This window comes from Mastacembelus armatus, chromosome 14 (assembly GCF_900324485.2).
Source record: "Mastacembelus armatus chromosome 14, fMasArm1.2, whole genome shotgun sequence".
Lineage (NCBI taxonomy): Eukaryota > Metazoa > Chordata > Actinopteri > Synbranchiformes > Mastacembelidae > Mastacembelus > Mastacembelus armatus.
This window is the reverse complement of record NC_046646.1, coordinates 12,168,288-12,193,243: the sequence shown is the minus strand read 5'-3', so window position 1 is coordinate 12,193,243 and position 24,956 is coordinate 12,168,288. Positions and strand designations below refer to the sequence as shown.

Genomic DNA, 24,956 nt, shown 5'->3' with positions numbered 1-24,956 from the left:
TGCTGCCTGTCGGAACTGAGCTCATCACTGCCCTTAGTGTCCCTGAGCACTTTCAGTATAGCAGTTCAACATTTGCAGGATTTTTCTTTTTTCATGTGCTTTGACATTTGCATGTGTTTTTAAATTTCCAGTGTGTTTTCGTGTTTATGCTTTAAACTTTGTATGTGTTTTTGGATTTTGGATCTTCCTAATGTTTGTGCTTTTACTTTGGCATGTCCTTTGTCCCTATAGGGCCACCAGATATAAGCAGGGAGAGGAAGAAAAATAATATATGAAATCAAAAGCACACATTAAATAACTCCAGACCACAAATTATTTAGTGCACAATTTGGCCCCAGGGTCCTTAATCCTCCATTCATTTGTTTTCTAAACTGACAAGTCGTCCAGCATTGTAGTCAAGGCCCCAAATCTTACAGTGGCATCAGGACAAATATGTGTAGGGGCCCTCCAGTCCCTGGGTATTAAAGTTACGTATTATTCACACTCTGTCTGGGCCCCTAATTGCGTCTATTGAATGTGCTCATGTAAAATAGGCTGACTGCGACATTTCCCTAACCGTGCACACCAGGCTGCTGGCGCTCTGCTCAGTTCAGCCCTCGCACAGTGACAGATAGTTGGTCGGGACTGGGGATAGGCTATCTCGGAAATAATCTGCCCACGCGTTAAGCTGCTTTATCCCCGCCAAGCCTCAGCCGGACAAACACGGTTGCGGATCCGTTACCAGACGCGGGGAAGTCGGGAATTAGAGTGGGAGACGGAAAAAGTGACACAAGGTGCCCAGACAACTTTGACACATCTTTTAAGGCTGACAGAGTCTGAACCAGGAGAGAGTGAGGGGCTCGGTTTTGTCGCATATATGGAGACCTGACGGGGACCCTGACAGACGGTGCTGAAGCTGAACCTGCTGCCGTGCGTCCAGTCCGGGAGGCAGGAGGCAGAAAAAAACGAGCGCACGCTGGGAATTTAACCACAGCGAGAAGCTGGTCTGGGCATGGAAAACGCTGGGTTGTGGATATTCCTGATAACAACTTGTGTTATTCCAGGTTGGCTGCTCCTCTTTTCCTCTTAAATTACAGTGATGTGACACTGGGGATGGGAATCCAGGTGAAAGGCAGAACTGACGAAGGGAAGAGGCTGAAAGTGAAAATATGCAAAAGAGCAATTCAGTATGTTCATTCAGTGTACAGTAGTACAAAGCCACCTACCGCAGTCTGACTAAAAGTAATGAATAGATTCAAAGTAGAAAGCAAAGTAAAAGCCTGATCACATTGTTTGTCGACAACTTGACATTCATGACCATCTTTTATTGTTGTGAGTTTGGCAGTTTAAACAGGCTGTTTTTAGTTTCAGCTTAGTTTCAGTTTTTCCTAAATGATTTTCTATTTAAAATGAATATGAAAGTTAGAGGTAATGACATCTTTTCTTTTATGTCTATTCTACATTCAGTATCATTATCACTAATCACTAATCGTCACACTTTTATTTCATTAGATCATTTCAACTGACTTACGGGTTATAAAATGGAAAAGAAAACCCTTGTATAAAAGGCTTATGCGTTTTAAATGAGCTATGTAATTTAATACTGGTTTATAGATCTGTTTAATTATGTCAACATTGTGGTTGCCAGGTTGTGAAAAATCCTTTCACCATGTCTGCAGTTACAAATGTCAGTAAGATTTTTCACAACCTGGCAACCAAAGCTTACTAAATTAGAATGGTTAGTAAGCTTTGGTTGCCAGGCCATTATGTAGGCCTTTTAAAAAAGTTGCCCTTTATGATTATTCAATCCCTGAAACTAAAGTTCCCATAAATTAACTTCTCCTTTGTCTCAGTTATGTGGCTTTATCGTACAGTACAGAAGTCAAATCAGCCAATTTCACCAGTCTGCTGTGTCCAAATAAACTGGCCTGGTGTCAGCAGGTGCACTGCTGTAATCACACTAAGATGTGCCCAGCCTCTGCAGATGGCATCCCCGACATCTTTCTGTGATGTGTATGTGCCTGGTTGAATGAATGTACCATTGTAACAGGTGCAGCGGTGTAATCGCGCTAAGATGGGGCCAAACGTACAGCTGTCATGAGAGTTGTGGCTGTGTAATAAAATGGGGGCGGCAGTGTTAGACATATTACGTAATGACAGAAGCCACCATGGCAGCATATGGATGTGTTGAGTTACTGTGACATCTGCTGTGATTGCTTTTTTGACTCAGTCAGTGCCAACTCCCCCGTGCCAGCTGAGCAGCAATTTGGTGCTGTGCATACATGTGTGTACACGTTATCAGTGAGTATGAAGCGGCGCCATGTGTGTGGGATTGTCATGTTGAAGGACAAAGCTGTGGATTAGAGCTGCACAGGGAGCAGGAAGGGTGTAACAGCACGATCTCTGCCAAGTCCCAGCCTGCTGCAGCATGTCTGCCTTCTCCTGGCTGGTGCAGATTTAGAACACCTCCGCAAGTCTGTCTGCCTCTGTATGGTGCCACTGGGTTGATGCCAGTGCTGTCACAGGTAGTCACTGACATGTTTTCCCCCTTTGCATAAAAATCTGCAATCACCCTCTGCAGAAAGACACAGAAAAAGGCCGACTGACAGATATCATGAATTTTTGCATAATCCACTGTCCACAGCTGGATGGCACAGACGCTACCCCAGAGAAATAATCCAGCACAAACACACAGGCCTTCTGTCCTCTTCTACTTTTGTGTGTCTTTTTTGTGCAGAGACGCCTCCTCTGTTCCCCTCTTCGTCTGTCAGCCAGCAGATCCTCCCCCCAACAGATATTTTCTTCATTTTATTCCATCTCTTCTCCCTCTTGTGTTCAGATTCTCCTTCATGTCCCAAAACACAGATGCATGAGCAACAGTTATCATAATCCTGTGAGCTGCCTGCTGAACGCCAGCCAGGCACACGCTCTGTATTCCTGCAGTGCCACAAAGATTACACACCCACACAAACACACACATGCATACACACATGTGCATGTAGATCCCAATCAAAAACAATGAGAGATTATAATTGATTTAGGGGATAAAAAAATGAAATAAAAAGTTTTCTCTGTTTCAATCAGGCAGAAATGGACAGGAGCATGTGTAATTTTGCAACGTGGATGTCCCAAGGTCAGTTTATATTGTTGGTAAAAATCTTGTTCTTAGCTGTCACGCTGCAGTCTGTTGAGATTTACTATGTAAAAGTCAATTAGTGGTATAAAATAATTCTAAAAGTTTTAGTATAGTTTGAGTATTGTGTGTTTTTCTCTGTTTTTGTACATATTTGTGAGTTGGTTCTCATTCAAGCATTTTAAGTCACAAGGCCAAAGAAACAAACACAGTGTGTAATCCCAGATCAATCACACATACGATGGCCTAAAGATTAAACAGTTAATCTGTCCTCTTCTCCCAGTGTTCCCCCTCCTCTGTGTTTTTCATTTTCCTTTCTGTAGCATGAAGTCTGTTTTTTTAGTATCTGCAGTGACAGAAGCTGAAAGATGCAGTTTGTTTGGTTTAACATTGAGATCATTAAGAACAGCACCAGCAGAGACAAGGAGGTGACAGCCTCCAATTTTTAATATGACACATATTTGTGAATATCTGGGAAAACTGACTTGTTGCTGATGTTATAGCTATTTGCAGTTAAACTTTAAAAATAGTCTCCGTCATTTTATGTGTCCAAGATTTTGAGTATTGGTTGAATTACCAGCAGCAAATGTAAAAAAAAGTCTAAAGGCTTTACCAGAAAGTATGAGGAAACAATGAAGTGTTCTCAGTAAAGTGATCGTTTTTCTAACAGCTTACAGTAATACCTGGTACCATCTTCTTACAAACATGTAAAGGTTAACAATAATTTATCACTGAGTGATGGCGAAAGAAAGGGTGCCCATTCATAAAGAAAAAGCCTAAAGCACCATGCTGGGATACACCTGCTGTTTTTACATGCTGCTCATTCAAGTGTGAAACAACATCGCTATTGTTTTGTTTCATTCCCATGGTCGTCTCTCGCCTGTGTGCTGCTATTTATGGATTATTGTCCGGAGGCCTGGTTAGGTCATTTCCTATTGTTTAAACAATAGAAGAATGTGAATGGAAAAGAGGAAGCTGGGAGAGATATGGGGAAAACAAAATACACGTGTGTGTGTGTGTATGTGTAAAACTGTACGTGAAATGCCAAACTAACTGGTCTAAACTATACTGATCATTATGATCAAATTTCTTGTTGTTCAGTAGTAAACCAAAAAATTGGATCTGTTCCTTTTTTGTGATAGGACAGTCAGTATGATATAAAATTAGGTTGAACACTTCCTAGTTAGCATATTGTAGAGGTACAGACCTTTTTGCTCCATACCCAGTCAGCTTCTTCAGTGCAAATGTTCTGAACTTATGGATTTAATTTGCATTGGCCAGTGTTTTGGGGCAAATGAAATATGCTGCTTAGGTTAGATTGATTTGCAACGTTTTGTCCAAATGAGTGAAGTTGTGTCATGTAAACTGAAGAAACTGGGAACTGAAAAAATAATAGATTACTATTTTGATAAGGTAGAACCTGATCAATCTGAGCCTCAAATTGTCTGACTGAAACTGTCAGTTACCGTGATGCCATTAAATATTTCTGTAGTACTGGTGAAAACATTTATACTGGTGAGACATTTAAAACCTTATACTGACTGTCTTAATGGAGGCTTAAAAAGACACATGCATACATATGCACAATATTTCAGCAAAAACATTTTATAACTGTGATCTGTCCATATGTACAGCAGCAAATGGACCATCAATTCTCTGTTGCAAATGCACTTTAATATCCTAAATGCTGTAATCTACTCCCACTGCTGGCCAGCTTCTCTCCCAGTGATCCACACAAACACACAATTATTTATAGAGGTGGACATGTAACGGTGAACTCCTACTCCAATACAAAACTACTACATTTATTAATATCATAAAGACATATGGATCAGGCTGTAATTCGTGTAATTCGTGGTTTGTGATGTGATGTTGGTCATATTTTTGATGATTTGTTGTCACGAGTGCAGATGGGACTGTACGAGTCTATCTGTATTTCAAAGGTTTTATCTTAATGTTTGGATGTAGAAAGATTATCATTTCATTTTAGGGGAAGTAACAATAGTGTCTATAGGTTTGAAATGGAAAACAAAACATCTGTCTTCTTTTTCAGAGGTCTGAGAGTTGTAATAACTGTTTAATGGTGGGAACAATGAATTTAATCTGTGATTTATCTGCTGCTGGTACGCTTTCTCATGATAAATCACAGTGTCATAGTACTTATGCCAGTGCAACACATGAAAACATTAAAATATTTATTATAAATCCTCTCTTAATCACTGTTACACCTTTCCACACAGCGCAAAAAACACCAGTTGCTCAACCTGGAGGAAATTATGGAGGAAACTTCGATGCAGCTTTGACAGAAACACTGATATGACCTTGTCCAAAAGGTGAACGGTTTTAGTTTTGATGTCTGCTCGGCCAGCCTGGGGTGTTTTTGATTGAGACTAGACAACACTGATGGACCGATCAATACTCCTCCATTTCTAACATGGAAATATTGGACTACTTGATGAAGCATAAGCTGGCATCATGTCATCTCATTATATCATTAAAAAAATGTAATATTTCAAACATGGAAAGCCCCCTGGGTGTGGGTTACATTCAGCATTGATTTCAGCTTCCTTCCTTCCAGTTGTCTGGTTGGGGCCTTTTCTATGCCACTGAAGTTGCCAACTGATGCAAACTGTGTACGGAAATCCGTAAAGGTCTTATCAAAACATGTTTCCATAATCATTTACTGTGAAGCAAAAGTGACGAAAAGTTTTCATATCACTCTATATTTGCCAACCCAGTGTCTTATATTTATTGTGAGCTATAATAGGATGACTGGTAATTTTATGTTGAAGAGCTTTTATTTCGGCATTATGAGTCACCATTTACCAGTTTGTAAATAAAGATATTAGGTTAAATTTTTATTAAAAACATTAAGAAGTGACAATTTTCCTAGATTTGAAAAACACAAAGTAATCAGAACCTTTTTAAAGTACATACAGCAATAATATTTGGCAGCATTTGACATGTCTGGATGCATTTCCATCTGTTTAGCTGCAGCCACACTAAAATGAAGAGGGCTCTTTGTATGCAGTGTGTGAATGAGAGCAGCCATTGTTCTGGGCTGTTTTGTTCAGTGTACCATCATTGTTCTCTATGAATAAGAACAATGTTATTCTTTATTAACCTGCCAGATTGAATTGAATGTTACTCACAGTATATTTGGCAAAGACTGGTAAACAGAAGTCGAACGGGAAATGGATGTGCTCTGCTGTGGATATGTTTAAAGGGAATCAGTAAGTCACAAAAAGTTGTGCTTATTTATACCTCAGTGTAATCCACAACCTATGACCTCAGCTCACCTCTCCTGCAGCTAAAATGTATCGCCTTTAACAGCTCAGCTTACTTTATGAGCTTAACATGCCGTGTTAACCGTGCACAGCTTAGAGCCCCTCTGGTGCTGCCAGTCTGTGTATTTGTAGGTGAAAGTGTTTTCATGTCTTTAACCAGGAATAAATGGACAGACTGTAGAAATGGATGATGGGAAATGGGGGTATGTTGGCTCAAAAGTGGATCTCCGCTGTCGGTTCATCAACAGCTCCCCGCCTGTCAAAATCTCCCAGGTATTCAGTCTTTTACCTGAACATGGTGATATGTGCATATGTTTTGTTTTGTTTTTTTGCACTGCTGACAGATGTTTCTTTTTTGTAGTCAATTTTACGAATAACATAGCTAAAGTTGACTTCCCATCTTTTTAGAGGATATAAGGCATTCACATTAATTAAAAACTCTGAAATGCATTAGCACTTAATGATGAAATGCATTAGCACTTAATGATGAAACACTGTAAGTCTTTGGAAACTATTTTTTATTGCACACCAAAATAAATTAAAGTAAATTTGTCTTCTGGGGTTTGCTTTGGTTGGCTTTAGTCATTAGTAATACATGAATAAATATAAATAATGTACCATGTAGTGATAAAACCATCATTATTTTGCATAACTATAACTGCATGCATCACTAGAGACTTCTGAGTTTGAATTCCCTGATATGTCTCACATTTATCATTCATACTGTTTGTTTATTTTTCTCATTGTTGTTTAACTACAGTCGTGCAGTTGTACACACCCCCTAGGTCAGAATCCTCACTCTCTTCCTCCTTTGTTAACTTTTTCCAATTGGTCTTTTCTTCTTTCACCAGGTCACTTGGCAGAAACTGGTGAATGGCACCAAGCAGAATGTGGCAATCGCCAATCCATCCCTGGGTGTGTCCGTGGCCCCGCCCTACAGGGACCGTGTCACCTTCAAGAACGCATCAGTGAGGCGGCGAACTCCAACTCTCGAAGATACCACCATCATGTTCTCCTCACTGCGACTTTCTGACGAGGCCACGTACATCTGTGAATACACCACGTTCCCCGCAGGGAACCGAGAGAACACTGTAAACCTCACTGTCTTTGGTAAGACTGATGTGGTACCATCTGGGCTTCAGGATCCAGGTCACATCCAGATAAGAGACAGGATGTTCTCAGGGAACCAGATAGATGAGTTTTGGTTTTTAAAGTGAAATAGGTTGTAATAATAATACTAATAATAAAATCCTACACTCTAGTTTCATGTTGCAAAAACGTTTTCATCCCAAACCAACTGTTTTTGTTCATTTTCATTCTCTCAGTTCGCCCAACAACTCAGATGAGCCTGTCCACGCCGACACTGGTGGCTCGCTCGTCCAATCTGAAAACACCAGTGGCCACCTGCGTCTCTGCTAATGGAAAACCACCTGGTGCCATCAGGTGTGTGTGTGTGTGTGTGTGTGTGTGTTTGTCCGTGTATGATTTAGTGAAAGACGAGGAGGGTCTTCGATTAACCCTCCTTTTTTAGAAGCCCAGCTTTACTACACCATCTAAATTTTGATTGCTCTGCTCTGTTCTTATCCACATTGTGCATCACTTCCAGGTGGGAAACGAGGGTGCCGGGAGAAGTGACCACTCGAGAGTACAGAAACTCAGACGGGACGTTCACAGTTCAGAGTGACTACATTTTAGTGCCCAGCAGAGATACACACAAGGAGACTCTCACCTGTGTCACAACCTACAATGAGGAGGTCTTCACTGACAGTGTCACCCTCGATATTCAGTGTAAGTCCTACTCACTCTCAACATGACAAGCAAACTGTACGGTTCAGGGTAAAAGAACTGAATTTTACAGGCTCTGTTTTTGTTAATTGTCTGTGCTTGCATGTGCAACAGATGAGCCAGATGTTTCAGTGGATGGGTTTGATGGGAACTGGTACTTGAACCGAGAGAACGTCCAGCTGAGCTGCCAAGCTGATGCCAACCCAGCCGTCTCTCTGTACCAGTGGAGAATGTGAGTACAAATCTGTTCAAGTCTGCTGTTCAGTAGATTCTTTGACATGTGTATTGGTGAAACATGGTTTACCTACTGCACATCACTTCGGCTTATTGTTTTTCTTTGAAGTGCCTGGGTAAGCTTTAAATTACAGTATAAGTATGGAGAGTTTGCAATTGTATTGTGAGTTGTATTTTTTTGTTTGTATATTCTGCAGGATTAATGGTTCCATCCCAAACAGTGCTGAGATCCGAGACAACATCATTACCTTCAAAGGCCCGGTCACATATGACCTGCAAGGTATCTATGTGTGTGATGCAACCAACAGCATCGGGACGCGATCGGGCACTGTGGACGTCAGCATCATAGGTACGCTTACACGAGTATCGTACATACATGCACATTTTTTCCTGCCTCACCTTAAAAGCTATTGCAAAACAAGGAACATGCTTGTTTGACTTAATATTTCTTTGTGTTTCCGCCTTAGAAAAGCCACTACCGCAGATCGCAACAAGTGATGTCATCAGCGTAATCGCCCTATTGCTGGCCGCTGGAGTGCTCATGGGTATTACCATCACGGTCCTGGTGCTGAAAATAAGAAGTACAAAAGACAACTCCTCGTATGTAAACAGTCCATTATCGCTCTTTCCTTTTGTTTCACATTTTGTGCCAACATGCTTCGTAATGTTATCCACGTTGTGCATCTGTTATTCTCCTTTTCTCTTTTGCCAGAAATGACTCCCCATCCAGAAAACAGCCCATAAGAAAAAGACCAGGAGATGATATCCAGGTGATCTATGTGTTATATTTGCAATTTACACATGTTAAAGATTTACCAGTCTACTCAAATAAGTCATTCATTTTCCTATAATTGTTTAACATTAAATTTCTTTATTTTTCCATGTACATTTTGTGTGTTCTGCTGTGTTCGTCATTATATACACAGGTTTAGTAGTATTTATCATTTATCATTTATCAATATTATGGTAATTTCATAAATTTGATCTCCTATGATAATTTAACATTTTATGCTCTGTCATCATGTTGATATTTTTGCAAAGGGTTTGTATTTATAAGGAAATCTTTTTGAAATTCTCTTTGATGTCTTAAAGCTCATATTAATTCACACTCACAAAGACATTTTTAATCAATCTGACTGATTAGACATCTGCTCAGGCTGGAGTACTCCATATGGTTACCAAATGAATTGCTTTTTGCAGGACATATGTCATCACCTACTGGGACAATTGAACAGAAGGAAGCCAGCATTAATGTCATTACAAATCAAAATGTCTGTAGTGAAAAAAAAACCTGTTGTATGAGAATGAGAAGGTGTAATCATGTCACCCATCACTCATTAAAACTGAACTCAACAAAAAAACGCCAGGATTTTGTCTCTTCCAAATTACAGTTGAACAGTTCTCTGTAGTCAGAATCATTTACGAAACTATTTCATAATATTTGGAAATATTTAAGTATTTTTAATCACACACTTTTTATATGAATTATTTATTATTTATATATTATTTATTTTATATATTTATATATTATTTATATGAATTCCTGCAAAGGCTTTAATGCCCTGCGTCACTGAGGTCAAACAAATGTGGTGAATGCATTTCCTTATTAAACATCTGCCACTGTAATCAAATAGTATTTCCAGTTACCTAACATTTGAAGAGCACAGGTATTAATAGACTAACTCTCATTTCTTCACAGCATTCAGGACGATTTTATGAAGAACTTCCAAACACAGCAGACTACGTGAGCTACAGACTGGCCTGTAACAAGGAGGACTACCCAGAGCCCTACTCCCCTCCCATCAACCCTCCTCTCACATTCCTGCCGCAGCACCCCTACCTCTCACAACCAACCACAGGAAGCAGCAGCAGCAGCACCACCACCACCATGTCAAAAAACACCTTCTCTCCTCCTTCACACACCGCAGCCATCTTTAAATACCCCGCTGTGTCGGGCCTGTCTTCCCCTCCCCCCGGGGTGGCTGCCTACACTTTTCCCAAAGAGCAGTACGTCTGAAACGTGACTCTGGCGGAATAGGACTCTAATGTTGGAAAAATCTGTTCAAACCTGGACTGTCAGGTTGCGTCTCTGTACTGACTGAACCATTGTGGACAGCTCTGGAGGTCAGAAGACAATGCAGCTTTTGTTGTTGGGCTTGGAAACATTTTGTCTCCTTTGTCTGTTACTGTGTTATATAATCATTCGCAGGGGGAAATTGTGGAACTGTGTTTTGAAAAGTTTTAGTTTAGATGAAGGTCAAGCTAAAGATGATCTGACTTTGATTGGAATAAATTTATATTCCATGGATGTTTTGTTTGATTGGGAATTACTTCAGACTGAATGGATGGGATTATCTCCTGGTGCCCGCTGTGGTTCGCTCACTACTTCATCCTCTATTGTATAATTTTTATAGAAAAAAAGAAAACAAAAAACAAAATTTCCTACTTTATTGTCCACCCTCTTTATCCTGACAATCCTTTTACTGAAGAGAAGCAGACCCTTTTGGCTTTTTCCTCCTGTCCTGATTAAATACTTTTACTGTGTTTGTATTTTGTATTATGTTTTTCTTTGCAAAAAAACACACATTTTTATTTACAAAGAAAGTTTGTTGTTTATAAAATTGATGTTTATTTTCTGTGGGTTTTAGTATTCATTGACGCTGGTTGTTGGATGAACCTTTGTATGTTTAGCATTTAAATAAATAAAAAAAAAGATCATTTAAACATGTACCAGCTGTTTACTGCTACACTGAAAACTGCAGGTGCTGCCCCTCTGTCTTTACCCTAAAAAGTGGTAGTTTAATATGTTGTTCACCTCATGCATTCTCTTTTTTAAAGAAATGTACTGGATCAATACCACAGCAGATCTCAGGCGCTGCCTCCATCAGTGGGGTCAACCAAACTCTGCCTGGTGTCATTTTGATTGAGATTCAGAAGCTACAGTATCACCTGACGATCGGGAACTAAACCACAGCGCTTTACTCAGTCCTGCTTTCCAGGAAGGAAACTTAAATAGTCATTCAAGATTTACAATGTGAGTGTGCTCTAAGGTCACACACAGATCAGTATAAAATGTTTTATAAAAACATTTCTATAGGACACAGTACATTCATGTCTATTTAAATTTGGGTTCTATCCACAGAATGTTCATTTTAAAAAATCCTTTCCCACTGTTTGACAAATTACTGAAGATAATTTTCAAGGATTTTTATGTTTTTCTTTGTGTAATTTTACTTAGTTGTTGGATTTTAGTTGTATATAGATATGAAACCTTTTTCTTTGTATTTGTCCCTGTCAAGGGAGGAAAACTGATCTCAGTGCTTCATTCATTCATGACAAACATCTCACGTTACATACGCATGGTTCAACCACCTCCAGTTTCTCTGCTATAAACAAAGAAATTCATTATTCACAGGAACAATCTTTAAAAACACTTAGTATAACACTAATTAAAATTATTGGTTCAGGGGTGAACTATGCATAGAGGCAAGATCAGCATCTCTTTAATGGGACACTGCAGCTTTGCATGTTTAAGGAACGGCCTGCAGAGTGTTGGGATCACAGCATGTTGTAAGGAAAAGAAAAAAATCGCTGTGAGATGGCAGATTTCGAAATCTATTTTATTCCTAATCCCATCAGTTGACTTTACTCCACTCTCCAGTCTACACGTGGCCTCTGAATTTCAATCTGGAGCATTTAATATTACAATTCATCCAAGATGACATGAAAAAGAGAAGTGTTCTCATCCCAACTAAATAAATGAGTGTTTTTGCCCTAATCACTTTTAACCTCTTGCTCTTTGTCTAGCATATAACATCTTTTTGTCCCTAAGCTTCTCCACACGGCAACATGGAGTTAAAAAGATATAATGTAAGAAAACATAAATCCTTTTCATGTCATGTTATTCCCTTGACTGAATATGCCTCTGCTGCATCTGTGTGATGCATTCATCAAAGCTCCCGCTTTTATCAACAACACCACAGTGTGAACAGGGTGAAAATTAGCACACTGCGATTAATATAAAACCTCTGTGAGAATCTCAATGTGTCTTACTCTTAACATCCATCCATCCATCCATTATCTATACCTGCTTATTCCTTAATCAGGGTCACAGGGATCTGCTGGAGTCTATCCCAGCTCTCTTTCGGGTGGAAGGCAGGGGTACACCCTGGACAGGTCACCAGTCCATCACAGCTTACTCTATCGACTGCTGAATTAAAGTGTAGATTAACTAGAAAGTCCCATGTGGAGGAATGTTTGTGCATGTCACCTATTAGTTAATGTGTGTGTGTGTGTGTGTGTGTGTGTGTGTGTGTGTGTGTGTGTGTGTGTGTGTGTGTGTGTGCATGTGTGTGTGTGTGAGGATAACCTGTCCACCCATGCATCTATCTTGCATAATAGATTAGCTCAGTGCTGCCGTGTTATTCTAACCCTGGATGACAAACAAAGAGGGACTGAGGGACAGACAGAAAGGAAAAACACATGAATAATTGATCCCAAATCAGTTTAGTGACCCTCCGTCCCTTCGTCCTCTTAGTCTAATGAAGTCAGTGCCTGTGGCTGGATTCTCCAAGAAACTTCTGGATCAGAGAGAGGAAAAGACACAAGCTCTGGGGAATCTTTCAGTTTTTTGTGGTACATCGGTTTTGCCTTTTGTTTATCTCTACTACAACTTTTGGAGTAAAGAGGTTGTTGGACTGAGCATCATCATGATACCATGGTGGCCCAACTACTAGGGCTGGCCTTTCTCTTTCTACCTAGCAGCCTGGTCACTTTTATGACATATGGTGAGTTTAACATTTAGTTTTTGCCATTTATGACGGCAATGAAACTTTAGATTTCTATATACTGTGATTTGAATAGTTTATAAAAAAAACATTATGCAAAATCAAAGCGTTAACTGTTAATAAGGCTTAAAAATTTTAATTTTGTTTTGAAGTATTTGAAGATTTGAAGTATAGTAAGAGTTAAAGTTGATACTGTAATTTCATAATATATCAGCTCACTATTTATTGATATTTACATCTGAGCACTGTGGGTCATTTTTGGTGGACAAATTACACAGTACAATCAAACTGTCCTTATGCATTACTTGGAGTTTGTGTACTACAGTTTCTTGTTACTTACTGGCCATACAACACATACTCTGAGCCTTATAACCTGTGAGCTAACATTGACAGATTACATTGATCAGCACTTTTATTATTCAGGCTGTATCTCTGAAATTAAAACTAAATTAAAACATGGGCAAAAAAGAGCTGCAGGTATGTGTAGTTTTAAATTTTTTTCTGATGCTAATGAATAACAGTAGTAATGTTATTAACAATAGTTCACGACAATGAAAGTTAGATTATTTTTATATTTAATTTAGCATACTCATATATAGAGTAAGCACAATATGGTGTATAACAGGAAAATTGAATAGCGAATGACTTGAAAAATAATAAAACTAATACACTTTTGCAATCCCTTACTAAACTATTGAAACATACAGTGCAATCAACACTGTAACTGAATACTGGCTTGGCACAGGACACCACCATCTCCTCTTCCTTGACACACACACACTTTTGTGTGTGCATGTCTGTGTGTATCCTCTCCCTCCTCCAGCGGTGCAGATCAATCCCAGTGGGGAGGTGGTTTACCAGGACACCAGCGTATATGGGGTGGTGGGCAAAGCGGTAATCCTGGAGTGTGGAACCGCCTTACCTGACATGTACATATGGAGCTTCACCAAGCCCAGCACTGAAGCTATAAAGGCCATTGTGTATGATTTGGGGCAAGGGCCCAAGATCCAGAAGCTGGCCGAGACACTCGGACAGCTGACGGTCATCTCGAACAGTGCAGCTGTGAGCATCGAGAAACTGCCTCTGGCTGCCCAGGGCCTGTTCACCTGCCAGGCCTTCTATGACATAGATACGGAGCCCAAAGTCTACTACTACTATGTGCACCTCACTGTGCGGGGTAAGACCTTATTTCCTCCTAGTGGAGCTATGAGAGAGACACAGTAAGGCACTGACGTATTATGTGTTATTCCACTTATATAGACTTCTGCATTTGTCTAAAAACATTTCGACACTAGAGCTCAACTGATACAGAGTTAAGTTGTATTCAAGTTAAGATTAACTGTCTAGATAAACAGCTATATTTGCTAAACAATGTTCTTCGCCTGCACCACAGACTGTAAGCATACCTGCATGTGTGACTTTGTCTTGGGTACAGTTCCTGTGAGTAAGCCTTATCTCCTGATAAGTGATGCATCTCCAGTGGAAGGATCTATTATGTGGATGCGCTGCAATCTGGAAAACGGGACTGGGCCGATCCAGTATGTGTGGCAGCACGAAACCCGCAGTGGCAACATCTCAACCTTTGCACAGGGCAACACCAGCGTGATCAACGTGACCGATGTAAACCGCAACCACACCGGGTGGTACCGCTGTGCGGCCAGTAACCCTGTCAACAGTGAGACCTCCAACCGGTTATGGCTGGACATCATCTGTGAGTATTTCTATAGAATATTTTTGTATAGAAATATACTTAGGAACACTGAGGTTAGCCACCACCCATGACAATATTGAAACAATTACACATACCCATGGTTGGATTATTGAATGCGCCCTACAGACACAGACCCACAGAGCCCACGGGGTCAGGGGGCCCCTAGACCATAGAACCATGAAGGGACTTGACCAAATGAAGCACATAACAAGGAAAAATAAATTGAAAACAACTAAAAAGACATGTAAACTGACAAAAGGTTGACACAAAACAGACACAAAAAAACAAGAAAACACAAACTGACTATTGACTGGTTGCTGTGCTTTACATGCAATGATCTTGACCTTTCCTTGGCCATTTTATATGAACCAACACTGCAGAAGAGCTACACACAATGGCCACAACCTGAAAACCATTACAAATATACTTCAGTTATATAAAAAATAAAATATTGTTAACATTTCATCAAAGAAAAGCCCATTAAAGAGAAGATAAATGTAAATTATCCAGTTTTAGGGCCACATTCTTCATGACATGCATGTTTTTTTTTATATATTCTTTGATGTCTTTTCCATCCAATGTGGAGCTTTCTCCTTTTTGGCATTTGATGTGTGAGAAATCAATAAACCGCAAGGACATCCATCTTCAGCATTTGTCACACTGAGAGAAAATGTCACCACGTAGCACGTCTTGAATAAATCATTGCTCACATGGTTTCATGTTTTAGTCATACAGTGGTTCAACTTTGTGGACAGCTCTGTACTTTTTAAAATTCCTTCTCCTCTGTTCTTTTACCATTTGAAAAACAAGTATTATTTTTGCTTTAGCTTTTAGCTTGTACTGTGTATGTTAATACCTAAACTCCAGTTGTCTGAATTTGAGGCACAGACCTTTTGAGACAGTCAGATCTTTCCTTCAGGAGTTGGAGTGATTATTGGACAGTGTAGAAATGAAGTAGGAGCTATCTGTCCTTGGGTGCCTGAAAAACTAACACTGGCTTGTTCGATAGTGTGTGTAACAGGTCCGTGTCCTTCACAAGTTCAGCGTGTTCATGTCCTTTCTCCTCAGTCGGCCCGGACATTCCTCAGATAGATGTGACTCCGTACAGTATGACAGAGCGGGGATATTCAGCACTGGAGAGAGAGACTGTTTCTTTACTGTGTCAAGCCCCATCCAACCCGGCTAGTCAGTACGTCTGGTTCTACAACAACTCCCAGGTCTACACCGGACCACAGTTCACCATCACCAAGATCCTCCGCATGCACACCGGCGACTACACCTGCCTGGCACAGAACACCTACCTCAACACCCGCTCCAAAAAAACCATCAGTCTGACTGTCTACTGTGAGTGTAATCTCTGACCTCTGACCTTGGACCATGCCCATTGGTCCTCCTACTCCTCTGTTGACCTCTGTATTCAGTCCTAGCCTGTGTTCTTCCGTCTGCATGCTGATGATCAAATGGTGATTAAATCATTCAGATTTGGTATTTACCTAAAGTGAAGTACAAGAGATTAAAAATCCAGGGTCTTAATCGTCTTTGGTTTTGACCTGTTTTAACACTGTATCTAATCCTTAAATATACCTCCTGATCATTCTGCTTACAGCTAAGCTTCTCCTGTTTTCAATGTTATGCAGAAACCTTCTTCATTTCTTCTTTTTTGCTGTCTCTAGCACCCCTAATCCTGTATCACCTCTCATATCTCTAAGACACAAAACAAACAGCTTACAACTACACTCACATTTACACAACAGCACACACAAACACACACAGCAGAGTGCGGAAGCGCTGCAGACCTATACTCCTGTTCGGGCCGTCGGGGAGGTTGATGGGATTCTCTGGCAGGTACCTTGCTGTGATGTCACAGCAATGGCAAGCGATGGTTGGCTAGAAGGCCACTGCTTGTCATTCCCCCCTGGTTTTGCAGATTTCTGCTGGTAATTCAGATGATGTGTCTGATATAAAAGAAATACATCAGCCAGGAGATAGAGATCATTGCTTTTTAATACACTTTTTCACATTAGAAAAGAGGTTTTTTAGTACTGTCCTGACATTTTGTGTTACCCTGCTCTCTCCCAAGAAACATTGCACGTAAAAAGAAGAAAGTGCATTATTTTATAATTCTGTGATGTGATTCATAGCCAACATCCTGAATACTGTAGCCCCACAGGCACTTTCTCTGGAACTGATGACCTGATGTAACCCCACTGTTGCACATTACTACCTTGTTATGATGTACCTTATTCCCACAGACCCACCCGATGGCTCCCCCTCCTGTTCAGTGGAGCCAGCTCTGAATCACACCTCTCTGAGACTGCGCTGCTCCTGGCCTGGTGGATTCCCCTCTCCCTCCCTCTACTGGACCGGAGACATAAAACGTGTAGGACAAGACCAGGCTGACACAGGGGAGCAAACAAATCCACTGAGCAACACTGACATCTTGCTGCCACCTGAAGGCCTGACTTCCAACAACAGCTTGTTTAAATGCCTGGGCTCCCACCCGGCACTTAAACAGTCAACAGAGTGCAGCACACGTGCATGTGAGAAACAGTGAAACAGAAGTTTGTGTACTCACTGTTTTCCAAACCACTGACATCTTATTACAATCTCTTCTCCACCAGATGTTCCCCCTGCAGAGCCACTTTGTTTTGCCTATGTGACTAACAACAAAGAGTATCTAATGCTGTCCTGTTCCTGGAATGGAGGGGCGCCGAAAGCATTGGTGTGGTGGGAGGGCCCTGGTGGCCAAGGCAAAGGTGGAGAAGAAAACGCCAACATCCTGATCCTTCGCTATGGCACTGCCCGCAGCGGGAAGCCCTACACCTGCCATGCTAAACATCCACTTCTGGCTGAAACCAAGACCTGCAGGCTCACACTGGGTCAGTGCACATTATTAAAAACACCTTGCAACAAATAGCAGACTCAATCATCCAAGATTCAAGATTCATTAATTTGCATGTCAACTTGTCTCCATACTCACAGAGGCTCCTGTTCTGCTGACACAACGCAGAGTTGTGTCTGTGTATGAGGGGAGTGATGTGCAGCTCACCTGTAACCTGAGAGACAACTATCTTCCTGCCAACGAAATCATCTGGTTTAACAATCAGGGTGTTGACATCCAAGACACCACAAAGTACACACTGCTGCGAACATCTGCATGGGCCAATCTGACTGTGAGAGACACTAATGAGACTCAGGACAGTGGGGAGTACAGGTGCTCCACTTATAACGCAGTGGGAGGAACAGAAATCAACATCACTTTAGTGGTCAAGAGTAAGTGTTTTTGTTTTTTTTACCTGTTTAGCATTTTGGGAAATATGTTTACCCACTTTACTGATGAGAGTTAAATACCACCCTCATATACCGTTATTAAATGTCAAACAGAAAGGCATATTTCTTTCATTGTGTTTTTTCCTCTATCAGGGTACCCAGTGCCACCCAATGTGACCCTGGTCAAAGTGATGTACAACAGCCGACAGCGTAACGAGGTGGAGCTGGAGTGGCAGGTAGAGAACGAGGAAGGAGGAGGTTGGACAGGATTCATCCTGGAGCACAGATGGATGTCAGAGCGACCGGGAAAGAGAGGAAGCAACAATGATTCAAAGGAGGAAATAGAGGGGAGGATTAGTCATCCTGTCTGGTACTCTAACATCATCCAGGACCCTGAAGCCAGGGGTCACACAGTAGGGAAACTGACACCAACTGTTACCTACCAGTTTCGCATCACACCCGTCAACCACCGCACCATCGGACACCCTTCTGCAGCAAAGACTCCAGGTATAATAAGAGAGCACAGTGAGGGGAGTGTGTTGCTGCTTTTCTCACAGAACTGAGCAAAGACAGACGTTTGAGTTAGAGATGTTGCAACAAACACATCACAAGTAATAAAATGAATTTCCAAAAAGGTGGCTAGTAATTATACAATTGTCAGTAATGATGTCTTGCTGTGATTACTATTGCAATGACAATAACAGCCTAACATTTATGTTGTTCTTTTATCCACTTAGGTGGAAGACTCATGCAAACAAAAATCACATACAGATAAATTACACACACCTCTCTTTCACACCTCAGTCACCTGCTCTTCACCTCCTTCCCTCCTCCTTGCCTTTCCTCAAACTGACCTGTGTGCTTCTTCTTGTAAGTTCTTGATGTTAATTGTGCCATGTGTAGTGGGAACTGATCAAACCAAGCCATGTGTTTGTTAAGGGGCCAGATGACCTGATGTAACCCCATCTTTGCACATCACTGCCTTGTTATGTTCTATCATATTCCCACAGACCCACCCGATGGCTCCCCCTCCTGTTCAGTGGAGCCAGCTCTGAATCACACCTCTCTGAGACTGCGCTGCTCCTGGCCTGGTGGATTCCCCTCTCCCTCCCTCTACTGGACCGGAGACATAAAACGTGTAGGACAAGACCAGGCTGACACAGGGGAGCAAACAAATCCACTGAGCAACACTGACATCTTGCTGCCACCTGAAGGCCTGACTTCCAACAACAGCTTGTTTAAATGCCTGGGCTCCCACCCGGCACTTAAACAGTCAACAGAGTGCAGCACACGTGCATGTGAGAAACAGTGAAACAGAAGTTTGTGTACTCACTGTTTTCCAAACCACTGACATCTTATTACAACCTCTTCTCCACCAGATGTTCCCCCTGCAGAGCCACTTTGTTTTGCCTATGTGACTAACAACAAAGAGTATCTAATGCTGTCCTGTTCCTGGGATGGAGGGGCGCCGAAAGCATTGGTGTGGTGGGAGGGCCCTGGTGGCCAAGGCAAAGGTGGTGAAGAAAACGCCAACATCCTGATCCTTCGCTATGGCACTGCCCGCAGCGGGAAGCCCTACACCTGCCATGCTAAACATCCACTTCTGGCTGAAACCAAGACCTGCAGGCTCACACTGGGTCAGTGCACATTATTAAAAACACCTTGCAACAAATAGCAGACTCAATCATCCAAGATTCAAGATTCATTAATTTGCATGTCAACTTGTCTCCATACTCACAGAGGCTCCTGTTCTGCTGACACAACGCAGAGTTGTGTCTGTGTATGAGGGGAGTGATGTGCAGCTCACCTGTAACCTGAGAGACAACTATCTTCCTGCCAACGAAATCATCTGGTTTAACAATCAGGGTGTTGACATCCAAGACACCACAAAGTACACACTGCTGCGAACATCTGCATGGGCCAATCTGACTGTGAGAGACACTAATGAGACTCAGGACAGTGGGGAGTACAGGTGCTCCACTTATAACGCAGTGGGAGGAACAGAAATCAACATCACTTTAGTGGTCAAGAGTAAGATTTTTTTTTTTTGTTGTTGTTTTTTAGCTGTTTAGCATTTTGGGAAATATGTTTACCCACTTTACTGATGAGAGTTAAATACCACCCTCATATACCGTTATTAAATGTCAAACAGAAAGGCATATTTCTTTCATTGTGTTTTTTCCTCTATCAGGGTACCCAGTGCCACCCAATGTGACCCTGATCAAAGTGATGTACAACAGCCGACAGCGTAACGAGGTGGAACTGGAGTGGCAGGTAGAGAACGAGGAAGGAGGAGGTTGGACAGGATTCATCCTGGAGCACAGATGGATGTCAGAGCGACCGGGAAAGAGAGGAAGCAACAATGATTCAAAGGAGGAAATAGAGGGGAGGATTAGTCATCCTGTCTGGTACTCTAACATCATCCAGGACCCTGAAGCCAGGGGTCACACAGTAGGGAAACTGACACCAACTGTTACCTACCAGTTTCGCATCACACCCGTCAACCACCGCACCATCGGACACCCTTCTGCAGCAAAGACTCCAGGTATAATAAGTGAGCACAGTGAGGGGAGTGTGTTGCTGCTTTTCTCAGAGAACTGAGCAAAGACAGACGTTTGAGTTAGAGATGTTGCAACAAACACATCACAAGTAATAAAATGAATTTCCAAAAAGGTGGCTAGTGATTATACAATTGTCAGTAATGATGTCTTGCTGTGATTACTATTGCAATGACAATAACAGCCTAACATTTATGTTGTTCTTTTATCCACTTAGGTGGAAGACTCATGCAAACAAAAATCACATACAGATAAATTACACACACCTCTCTTTCACACCTCAGTCACCTGCTCTTCACCTCCTTCCCTCCTCCTTGCCTTTCCTCAAACTGACCTGTGTGCTTCTTCTTGTAAGTTCTTGATGTTAATTGTGCCATGTGTAGTGGGAACTGATCAAACTAAGCCATGTGTTTGTTAAGGGGCCAGAAAGGCTTGTATGTCAGGTGGTTAGGGTAGGCCAGTGGTTTTCAGCCCCTGTACTGTAAAAAGTACCTGTTACAACTGGTCAAATTAAATGAAGTTGTAGCAACAAATCAGTTCTGATATTCTGGTTCTCTCACTGAAAATAACATTTCCAACTTGGAACATTTTGTGGTACAGGAACAATACGGACATGGGTTGAGAACCACTTGGGGGAGATTAAACATGATGCAAAAAAAGACTTTTGTCAGAGGTGTACTGTTTTGCAATGTGCCATTGTGTATGTTGCAGCGGAACCACGCTACAACATGTATCCGGCTGTGATTGGAGCAGCTATTGGTGGGATGCTCTTTGCAGCAATCATCACAGTACTGCTGCTCATGTACATAATCCGCAACCGCAACAACAATCCGAGTGAGTCCAACACATCAACATCCTAATGATTTACATAACAAAGTCATGGTCTCATTCTGTGACACTAATGTTCTGTTGCTCCCCACAGGACTACATGATATGCTGTTCGGCTTGTGAGTATCTGTATTGCTGCCTGTCTATATACAGTATGTGCAGTTCATGTCAACAGCTAATTGTCTAAGGTATAGCCATGCTGCTGAAAGTGTTTCTCCCCTTGTGTGTTTACAGGCAGCACAGTCAGTCAAGGGAAAACATCAACTTTCCAGAGGATGAAGTGGTAGGAGGCTCAGAGGGAGGAACAGAGGAGATTGGTGGATCATCCAGTCCAGGCAAGCTGCACCAACATCAGATATACAGTGGGTACGGAAAGTATTCAGACCCCTTTAAATTTTTCACTCTTTGGGTCATTGCAGCCATTTGCCAAAATCAAAAAAGTTAATTTTATTTCTCATTAATGTACACTCAGCACCCCATCTTGACAGAAAAAAACTGAAATGTAGAAATTTTTGCAAATTTATTAAAAAAGAAAAACTGAAATATCACATGGTCATAAGTATTCAGACCCTTTGCAGTGACACTCATATTTAACTCACATGCTGTCCATTTCTTCTGATCCTCCTTGAGATGGTTCTGCTCCTTCATTGGAGTCCAGCTGTGTTTAATTAAACTGATTGGACTTGATTAGGAAAGGCACACACCTGTCTATATAAGACCTTACAGCTCACAGTGCATGTCAGAGCAAATGAGAATCATGAGGTCGAAGGAACTGCCCAAGGAGCTCAGAGACAGAATTGTGGCAAGGCACAGATCTGGCCAAGGTTACAAAAGAATTTCTGCAGCACTCAAGGTTCCTAAGAGCACAGTGGCCTCCATAATCCTCAAATGGAAAAAGTTTGGGACGACCAGAACTCTTCCTAGACCTGGCCGTCCAGCCAAACTGAGCAATCGTGGGAGAAGAGCCTTGGTGAGAGAGGTAAAGAAGAACCCAAAGATCACTGTGGCTGAGCTCCAGAGATGCAGTGGGGACATGGGAGAAAGTTCCACAAAGTCAACTATCACTGCAGCCCTCCACCAGTCGGGGCTTTATGGCAGAGGGGCCTGACGGAAGCCTCTCCTCAGTGCAAGACACATGAAAGCCCGTATAGAGTTTGCCAAAAAACACATGAAGGACTCCCAGACTATAAGAAATAAGATTCTCTGGTCTGATGAGACCAAGATTGAACTTTTTGGCGATAATTCTAAGCGGTATGTGTGGAGAAAACCAGGCACTGCTCATCACCTGCCCAATACAATCCCTACAGTGAAACATGGTGGTGGGAGCATCATGTTGTGGGGGTGTTTTTCAGCTGCAGGGTACGGTGGCCGACAAGGGCAAACGCGCTGCAAAAGAGAAACGCTGCAAAAGAGAAACGCTGCAAAAGAGAGAACACAACGGAAGTGCGCCAGGCCGATAGGGGGACCCCGAACTGAGGGGTGCAATGAACAAAGAACTTTTACAGAGGCGAGAGAGACACATGTAGCGACATAAGTCACGTCTCATTTTGGAGGCTGCGTAATGACGCAGGTTATAGTGTTGAATTGCAAAAGAATTGAATGAGCGACCTCTGATGATTGTTCTCATGTGCTAATATGTGCTAACAATGTTCTGTTACATTTGTTTACTTGATCAAAATGTCATACAACGTCGGGGGGTTGGGAGATCTGAAGGTGCGTTTTCCATTTGTTACTTAACACTTGGCCGTCATCTTTTACAACATTGTACTTTTTATAATACTGTAAAACATGACGGCCAAGTGTTTAAAAAATAATAAATGTAAAACGTACTCTAATGCCCGCTAAATTCACAGCCAGCAGACGTTCTTTTGTCACTTTGCTTTAAGTTTTTAGTCAGAACAGGTAACAGGCTACTGTTTCAGCCGTAGCCACGCTAAGTAGGGATGGGAATATCGACTCTCTGGAATCGATACTTCCATACTTTGGAGTCGGTACTTTCTTAAGTATCGCTCGATACCACTCCTAATAAAAAACGTGCAATTAGTTTTCACTTCTGAGAGTTTTGGATGTGTGAAAACCAGCCCAAGCGTATTTTAAATGGTCTTCCGTATCACATGATGATGGCAGCCAATCAGATGTCAGAGCTTTCCAGAGCCAGTCATGCACTGCAGAAGGAAGTATTACTCTCTCCACTCTGCAGCGTGGAGGGACCTCCTCCGTCTCAGTGCTGACAGGCACGGCAGCATGAAGAGAGATAGAAAAAGAAGCATTGTGTGGTGCTATTTTTCACCCACTACGAAGGGAAATGCTATTTATTTATTATCATTTTATTATTAGCATTTAAACAAGTATTTATGTTCATGAGCATTATTCATGTTGCCATTGCAATAAAGATATTAATCAACACTGTGCAATAATGATTTTCCTTTAAGGTGCAGAAGGTATCGGTATCGTCGATACTGACCCTGTAGTTACTTGGTATCGGATCGATACCAAATTCTGTTGTATCGCCCATCAGTAACGCTAACTCCCCTCACCGAACAGCTCTCTCTCACCCTCCCTCTCTTCCCTCCACACACACTTCTTCCCTCCTCCCTGACCCATCTCCCTCTAGCTCACCCCACCGACTCCCCAAAGAACACCCTGAACAAGACAACAACCTATAGTCATTACAGCACCTTCAGATCTCCCACCCCGCAACACCCCCCCCCCCCCCCCCGCCACGTCTCCCGACGTTGTATGACATTTTGATCAAGTAAACAAATGTAACAGAACATTGTTAGCACATATTAGCACATGAGAACAATCATCAGAGGTCGCTCATTCAATTCTTTTGCAATTCAACACTATAACCTGCGTCATTACGCAGCCTCCAAAATGAGACGTGACTTATGTCACTACATGTGTCTCTCTCGCCTCTGTAAAAGTTCTTTGTTCATTGCACCCCTCAGTTCGGGGTCCCCCTATCGGCCTGGCGCACTTCCGTTGTGTTCTCTCTTTTGCAGCGTTTCTCTTTTGCAGCGTTTCTGTTTTGCAGCGTTTCTGTTTTGCAGCGTTTCTCTTTTGCAGCGTTTTTGTTTTGCAGCGCGTTTGCCCTTGTCGGCCACCGTAGAAGGGACTGTACAATTGGTTGCAATTGAAGGAAAGATGAATGCGGCCAAGTACAGAGATATCCTGGAAGAAAACCTCTTCCAGAGTGCTCAGGACCTCAGACTGGGCCGAAGGCTCATCTTTCAACAGGACAATGACCCTAAGCACACAGCTAAAATAACAAAGGAGTGGCTTCGGAACAACTCTGTGACCGTTCTTGACTGGCCCAGCCAGAGCCCTGACCTAAACCCAATTGAGCATCTCTGGAGAGACCTGAAAATGACTGTCCACCAA

The 24,956-nt window shown here is 41.9% G+C and overlaps 2 protein-coding genes across 3 annotated transcripts; both read left to right on the top strand.

Annotated features, from left to right (window-relative positions):
- Positions 1-603: 603 nt before the first annotated feature.
- Positions 604-11,142, top strand: nectin1a (nectin cell adhesion molecule 1a). Of its 2 annotated transcripts, none has more exons than XM_026327518.2 (10): positions 604-1,043; positions 6,560-6,672; positions 7,251-7,509; positions 7,725-7,842; positions 8,006-8,187; positions 8,299-8,416; positions 8,616-8,767; positions 8,886-9,018; positions 9,131-9,188; positions 10,118-11,142. In XM_026327518.2, the coding sequence occupies exons 1-10, from the start codon at positions 992-994 to the stop codon at positions 10,433-10,435; spliced, it is 1,503 nt and encodes a 500-aa protein (XP_026183303.1). In that variant the 5' UTR covers positions 604-991; the 3' UTR covers positions 10,436-11,142. The 2 variants fall into 2 exon arrangements, with proteins under 2 accessions (XP_026183303.1, XP_026183304.1); XM_026327519.1 differs by lacking the exon at positions 10,118-11,142 and adding an exon at positions 9,619-9,998.
- A 1,993-nt stretch (positions 11,143-13,135) lies between these two features.
- On the top strand, positions 13,136-24,712 carry vsig10l2 (V-set and immunoglobulin domain containing 10 like 2). Its single transcript, XM_026328537.1, has 16 exons — positions 13,136-13,206; positions 14,000-14,382; positions 14,641-14,916; positions 15,985-16,260; positions 17,169-17,456; positions 17,538-17,795; positions 17,899-18,189; positions 18,340-18,693; positions 19,197-19,484; positions 19,566-19,823; positions 19,927-20,217; positions 20,378-20,731; positions 21,456-21,578; positions 21,667-21,691; positions 21,807-21,938; positions 24,685-24,712. The coding sequence occupies exons 1-16, from the start codon at positions 13,136-13,138 to the stop codon at positions 24,710-24,712; spliced, it is 3,696 nt and encodes a 1,231-aa protein (XP_026184322.1).
- The last annotated feature ends 244 nt before the right edge of the window (positions 24,713-24,956 follow it).